This window comes from Malus domestica, chromosome 09 (genome assembly GCF_042453785.1).
Source record: "Malus domestica chromosome 09, GDT2T_hap1".
In the NCBI taxonomy this organism is placed as follows: domain Eukaryota; kingdom Viridiplantae; phylum Streptophyta; class Magnoliopsida; order Rosales; family Rosaceae; genus Malus; species Malus domestica.
The window spans coordinates 34,243,631-34,251,357 of NC_091669.1; the positions used below are offsets into that span (position 1 = coordinate 34,243,631).

Below are 7,727 nucleotides of genomic sequence, written 5' to 3' on the forward strand. Positions count from 1 at the left end.
GATCTTGGCTGTGATCTTACCCGTTCATCGTACATCGTACGATCATAAATCATTTCAAAATTTAAAATTTAAGATTAAATATGAATAGTACTTAACAAAAAATGATCGCATGATATACGATGAATATATGACATCATGGGATCCTTAGGATCCCTAGGAAAAAGGATCCTTTTCCGGTTGGAGAGCTCCTTCTGGCGGACTTGCGCAAACATTACACCAATTGGGCAATTAGCATGACCACCAATTTTTTATACTTGGTTGCAAAAATGATCAGGTTTATCTTTGTTGTGCAGTTGTTTGAGTACACATTATACGATATCATTATCAAAACTGATTATTTATGCAACTAAATCTCAAAATTTGATTTTCGAAGAGGTTAATTTTCTTGTCGGTGTGTGGGTTCAAATTCGGTAGGCCGACCTTAAAACACAATCTTCATTAAGCAGGATACACTCAAATTGTACCAATTCACGGTTTCTCGTCACACAACAGATGTTTTTGAATGCTCAGATTGTACCAATTCAAAACATGTGAAACAACAGCAATGTTTTTCTTTAAGGCAGATATATGAAACACATCATAGATACTACTAGATAGGTAAGGTGGAAGAGCTAATCTATAAGAAACCTCACCATCACCAGCTAGCTTCAAAGCTTCGAAAGGTCCAATAAAACGGGGAGCAAGTTTTTTGCCGTTGCCAAACGGTTTAATTCCATAACATGGCTTAACCTTAAAGAACACACGGTCTCCAGACTCCAACCTCTACGTTCGGTGATTGCCTTCTTTGTTTAGCATGACTTTTCAAACGGCTTTTGGGTTGTGTAGACTGTTTCTCTGTTTTGATAGCCTCCCTAACAAAGTCAGCACACCAAAGAAAATAAATAACTGATCGAAACTTCGTTAGCTTTTGCATACCCTACTTACAGAAAATGATGTATTTTTAAAACTAGTGAGGCACAACATAGCCAATTTATATATTTCATATTTGCATTTTGTTTAATCAGTGGGAAGTAACAATAATATGAGGGTGAACAAGTTGTATTGATCCATCGAGCAATCGGCATGCTTTTGAATCAATTCCTCAAGCGAAACATATAACTCGGTCTTTTATAAAACATAAAATAAAAAACTGATTTAAGTTCTACTAACTTCACCATCAATGATTGATACGAACAAGTGGAAGTGTAGAATCTGTGACAGAACTAGTAACCTACAGTATGACAAGCAAACGAATTTGATGCTTCTTTGAAAATACCTACAGCTTTCAGAAAAATAAGTAACTCGACAGTGATCTTGTACTTTGAATCAGATGGGGTGCAAGTTGGACAAAAACTGTCATGAAGTTTGCAAGGATACGTAATTTTTTGGAAATTGGAACTAGAGTTTCTGGCCAGATATGCAATGGTTTAAAATTAAATGGATTCATCAAGCAAGATACATTTTATCAGATGCAAAATAAAAGCCTACAAACTTCATCTTGGCTAATTGACATGAACAAGAGAAAATGCAAAACATATGCAACAGAAAACAGTCCATTACTATAGAACAAGCAAATGTATTTCCTATTTGGCATATGCCAAACCAATGACAATTTATCTAGAATTGGCCTCTATAATTTCCAAACGGCGGGTTTTTTGTAGTTTTAAAAGTGCTCAAGCAGAATTTCTCGCTTAAATAACAACACACACACACACACACATATATATGTATGTGAGTGTATATGGTTGAAGTAGATATACACTCACCCAGAAGTTGATGTTGATGATTCGGGTTTATCTGTTAGACTGACTGAAGATAATGGTTTTGAAAGGAACTCCACTGGATCAGCTTCATGGTAACTACTAGAATCCACCGGCCATCTCATTGGAACAGCAGTGCACTTATCAATACGTTTGTGTTTGCAACGATTCATCTTATCCACTGTATAAGTCCCAAAAATGATGTCAAGACTCTTTGCTAGTCTAGGTATATCCGAAGATGTCACGATATCCCAAACCTGCATAACCTGGATGTAATCTGATTTCTCCTGAAGAATATCCACAGTCCAAATGAGATTCAGCAGCCTATTGACTTTATACTTCTCTAACAGTTGAGAAGAAGTCCCGTCATGAACTATCATTCCCTTATCCTTGTGTGCGTGACGCCATCCACTTGAAAGCTTCGTTAGTAGATTAAGCACTTCTCGACGAACCAGAGTGTCTTTAATCTTTGCTAATGATTTCTCAAATTCATTAGTGAAGCAAACCTATATGGAAGAGGTTGACAAACAATATTGTAACAACCAAACATCACACTGCATTTTATAATGTAAAAAAGAAGAAATGTTCTTTAAAGAGGGATGATCCCGTTGTCTTCTCCTCGTATTATTTTCTGATGTTCTTCCTCTCCCTCTTTTGAAATTAACAGAAAATTAAATAATAAAATTCTGCAGAAAATTAACATAATACTTTTGTAGGCCTCGACGTTGTACATTGTTTAGTATAGAACAGCAACATATAGTAAAAAATTAAATGGATGAATAGCAGCATACCTTCCATCTTGCATTTTTGAACAGCAGAGATTCAATACTAAGTAGAGCATGAAATTGGTCAAGCTCCAGCAGGGCAGCAGCAATAGCCTGTGCCAAGTTATTGTCCTCATCAGCGTTGTGAAAACAATCGCGTCTCTTGGCATCAAGGACTAGCTTCTTCCAGACAGAGTCACTGTTAACCAAAGTCGACGCATTCCCCAATATCCAAAGACAATAACTACAGACACAATCAAAACCACTAAATTCAAAACCTCCAGTAACTTAGACATTTCAAATTAAGCTGCATCATGAATAATTGTACGTAACATAATTATATAAAAGTACTACCGTGCACGTGTAAGTGCAACATTTGCCCTTTGACGGTTGGACAAGAAACCAATTGAACCTTTCACGTTACATCTGACAGTGGAGATAATTATCACATCCTCTTCACCACCTTGGAACCCATCAACAGACCGCACACTTACAGAGAATTGAGGGTCACAATTTTTACTGTATTTTTTTACACTCTCTTGAATTGCATAAACTTGAGCCTTGTATGGTGATATGACTCCAATACTAACCTCCTTCTTGGTGTCCATGAATTCTGCAGCCAAGAAAAGAAAATTAACAAGAACTAGTTTTTGTATATTTATATGCAAACTTCCTGCGATAATTCGCAAAATAAGTATATCAATGAGATTAGACAACAATAGAAATACCTTTGTAAAGTCTTGCAACTATCTCAGAGACCACAGCAACCTCGACCATATTTTTCTGACTATGACCATGATCAAATTCTTCTTTTCCATTGGCTATATTTATGAAGGAGTAGGATTGGTACATCTTTCCCTTGAGGAAGCACCTCTGATAGCTTCTTTCAGTGACATTCGGACCATCTTCTATCTGATTGTTATAAAACTCCATTTTTGGAAATAAGCTGATGGATGGATGCATCCTATATTGGAATTTGAGAAGATGCTTCCTGTGTCCCAACTTTGTCATCCTTTCGAACAAGCTTCTTCCAAACTCAGCCACTTTCGCTCTCTAATGATATGATCCATTTCATTATTATAATGTTACAATAATATACAAATTATTCTAGTAATTTGAAAAAGTAAAGAACACGAAGGATAAAAATAACACCTCGCTTTTAACCATAGCTGGGAGTTGCCGCTCATCTCCTATTAGAATAGCATGGCGGATACCAGACAGTTGTAAAGGAATTGCGGACTCACATTCTTTAAGCTGAGCAGCTTCATCAACGACTAACAATTCCAGTGGTCTCATTGGTAATGCATTAGGCAATTTGGCAGAAGTTGATGCAGTACAAAATATTAAGCAAGCATTTTGCAAGCAGAAAGTTCTTATTGAATAAGAATCAATAGTTTTTGGGACACCAAATTTCTGAGGAAGCAACTTCAGTTTACAAACACACGTTTTTCCCAACTGTATAAAGCGACTGACAATGCTTCCTGAAACTTTGAAATCTTTTAGGACTAGGTTTAAACCTTCCTTAGCAACACTGATTCTATGCATGGAAGATTTATAGGACTTGAGCAAACCCAAAGCTTCATCCATGTCCTTCACTACCTTCAGTGAAATGCAAGAAGTTGGTAAGTGAGTGTACAAATTTACCATGCAAATCTTCAGTGGCTTAAAAATTGAATCAAACTCTTTCTTCACAAACTCCTCAAACGTCAATGGATCATCCTCTTTTACGCTTTCGTTGTTTCCTTTAGTACGCTTCTCATTTCCTTGAGCACTTTCTTTACGTTTTTCTGCTCTCTTTGTGTTTTTCTTCTCATTTCCTTGAGCACTCTCTTTGTGTTTTTCTGCTCTTTTTGTGTTTTTCTCATTTCCTTGAGGACTCTGTTTTTGTTTTTGTGCTCTCTTTTGCAAATATAAAGAGTACTCTTCATCTGGTTCCTCAAGTAGACGTATCATTGATCTTAACAGATACTTCCATCCAGACAAGGGCATCAAACACTTGATCAGGATTTTAATACGATGATCAAGAAATACCTCAAGAAGGTCAGCCTTATCATCAACCTTCATTCGCTTCTTGTTCCCAAAGAGAACTATATCTCCAAGTCCGTACTTTCCAAACTCAAGTGACCGATTAACCAATCTCCTGAGCCGGGCTGCAACTTCTAACACCGCAATATTGGTGGGAGCACATGTTAGTGTTCTGCACTTGAGCATAAAGAGGGCAAAGAGAGACAGACTGACTGTCTTTGTCTTCCCAGTACCTGGAGGACCCCAAATTAATTTGACATCATTCTGATGATGGCATTTACTCAAACCGATAAAGTTTAAAACTGCAGCTTCTTGGGAGTCATTTAGTTTGTGAGAGGAAATAGTGGGCCAAATGGTAGAAAGGTCAGGAGAGCAGCTTTGTATGGGAGAGCAAGTAGTACAAGAATTCGCATCCTGTACAGAAAGAAACATAATGTTTAGTGAGGAACTAGCGTGAACTGTGAAGCTTAAAAATAAATGAATTGTTGAGAGAAATTATATGAGTCCAAAGCCAGATACATACATGTGAACTGGGTTGCAGAACTTTCTTAATAATATTTGTGTTTCCCTCTTTTGAGTTCAAGGCACACCACACGCGAAGATTTGTTGTCATGTTCATGAGATAAACTGCAAAATGTTTTTGTCTCTTGCTCTTTTGTGTGTCTTGTTCTCCATAATCGATAGGCTTGGATGAGAGTATTTGGAACTCATGAGCATCAGGAAATTCTTCCGGATCAGGTACTTTATTAACATAAGCAATAACGTAGTATCTTGGGGACCTGTTCAAATCATCAATACATTTCGGTTTAACATCTGTCAAGGCAATGAGATCTCCAACCTGTGGCTCGTACATTAATCCATTGTGCTTCTGATCCGCTTCTGTATCTATCTTATATGCAATATCATAGACCAAATTTTGGGGATTTTTATGACCTTTTGAACATTCAAGAGTCAATATTTCACAAGTAGGTGCATGCGACAGTTCCGTGATCATATTTGAGAGTAAATCAGCATGTGTTTCCTCGATGAGTGAAGGAACAAATGATTTCAAATAACTCGTCACATTCAAGAAGGTCTCAGGAATCCTAGGCACCTGTTAATTAAGTGAACAAATCCAGTAAAAATTTGACCAAAAAACAGGAATCTCTTCAAGTTTCCATCAAACTAATACATGCCACGATCATCAAATATATACATGGTGAGAAACCAAATGTCATGCATGCTGACAATGATAAACCCTTCTTTTCAAACAATAACAAGGAATACTTATTGCTATATCTAAGCTTTTTTTTTTTTTTTTTTTCGGAAGAGAAAGTGGCCTCAAGCAAAATAGATTGGTGGCCAAGTGGGCTAAGGATATGTGCTTCCCTTCCGCCTCTGAAGCAAAAATTTGAATCCCCATCACTTTTTTTTCACCTTAGTTTAGACAGATTTATTAGAATATCACTTGAATCAAATTCTAAAAGAGAAGGAAATTAGGAACCTGATTTTTGTAAAGTTTGTTGTTGAGAACATCGCTGAGAGACCAAGAGAAAACCAGATCGAGGAAGGCTTTTTTGTCTGTAACTTCTTTCTTGTTGCTCACGTTAGTCTTCTCCATTTCTTACACTTGCTCTATTTCTTCAGTGGAGTAGTATCATCGATTTTCTGGCATTCCCTATTCAAATTCCATGGTTTGTGGGGGAGGGGGTGAATGATCAGGTTAAAATAGAAGGCGGACAGGAAGTTGAAGAGACCAGTACACTCACCTTCCAATAGAGGGTGAGTCGCATATAACGATATGATTAAAGATAGCTTAGGGAAGACCAAGAGTCTATGTATGCCTCTCGATTTCTGTTTTTACCTTTTTATCTTCTTTACTTTGTAGCATAAATTCAGTAGAAAAATCAATAAGAATTTGGAAATAGTAGAAAGTTGTGAGAGATCAATAAGAATTAGTTCTTCAGAATCAACAAGTGAATTAATTCTTTAGGATTTTTCACACCATAATATATACGATTCACACCCAACTTTGGTTTAACTTAACAGTAACAATTTTGTCCAACTTGAAACCCTTTCCACGAAGAAAACTCCCAAGTCTTCAGCTATACCATAAGATAAAGGGAGAGCCTTCCATTATTGTCCTTTGCAAAAAGAAAAGTTGTGGAAACCGGAAAGGTATTTAAATTCCCCTCGAGACTAAGTAATCGAATCAGCGTCCAAGCTGATGTAATTGCCAGTTAGCCAGTCTTCTTTTCGTACAAATTCCACCACTAAATATTTACCACTACATATTTCCTTTAACTTTCTTATTTTACAAAAGTTTGAAAACAAAAAGAAACACAATTTAATAATTCAATTGAAATAATGCAAAGTCTTTGCTTTTCGTACAAAGCTCATGCTCCTGCACACTCATCAATTATAATTGGTTAATTTTTTTTGAAATGTCATATAAACTAATATACCTTTTTTTGGAATTTTTAGGCCATTTCAACACTTCACTGCCTTTCTAATAAGTTGCATTCGACAAAAAAAAAAAAAAAAAAACTCCAAGGTTTCTTAAAAAACACCAAAAAAAGGGGTTGATCTAAAAAACAATATTCTGAGGATTTTTCGTTCAAATAAAGGGAACGACCTGCCCTCTCTTCTCTATGTGTCATTTTCAAGATGACTAATAAATAAAATCATTGGGACCCTCCAATCTATAATTTTTTGGATGAAGAAAATATCGTGAACTTTAAGCAATCTTTTACCATTACTTAGTGCCTTTGATTTTGAACATGATAAAACAATGGACTAATATTTTTGATATGATAGCAATAAAATGAAAGAGATTGCCATGATTGACAACATTTTATTGTGTGTACATGATTGATCACGTTGAATTCTCAAAGTTTACAGTTAACCACAACTTCATGTTAGTGAGTTTAATGTACTCTTTTAATAGTTCACATAAGCTTTTAGAACAAACACAACATGTTTTTTGGCATAATTAGATTGTCATCCTTGAATAGGATGCGTTTCTCATTCAAACCAGGTGTATAAGATTGAATATTGAATTTGATCATTTTCCTTAAAATTAGCTGATTAATATTGACTTTTTGAGTTGGTTTTCTTTTACATTTCAAATTGATTCTTAATTAACGTTTGCATTTTACAAGGTCATTTAAAGGTCTAATAAATATTGGGTTTCCATATAATATGAGCTTTTGCTCTTACA

General features: G+C 35.9%; 1 protein-coding gene across 1 annotated transcript; it reads right to left on the reverse strand.

The window, feature by feature from the left end:
• Positions 1–421: 421 nt before the first annotated feature.
• On the reverse strand, positions 422–6,661 carry LOC103444381 (uncharacterized). Its single transcript, XM_029108659.2, has 8 exons — positions 6,012–6,661; positions 5,052–5,621; positions 3,656–4,942; positions 3,232–3,556; positions 2,858–3,116; positions 2,531–2,747; positions 1,746–2,245; positions 422–851 (listed from the first exon to the last, which is right to left on the reverse strand). Exons 1-8 carry the CDS (start codon positions 6,126–6,128, stop codon positions 731–733), a joined length of 3,396 nt encoding a protein of 1,131 aa, XP_028964492.2. The 5' UTR covers positions 6,129–6,661; the 3' UTR covers positions 422–730.
• Between the last annotated feature and the right edge of the window lie 1,066 nt (positions 6,662–7,727).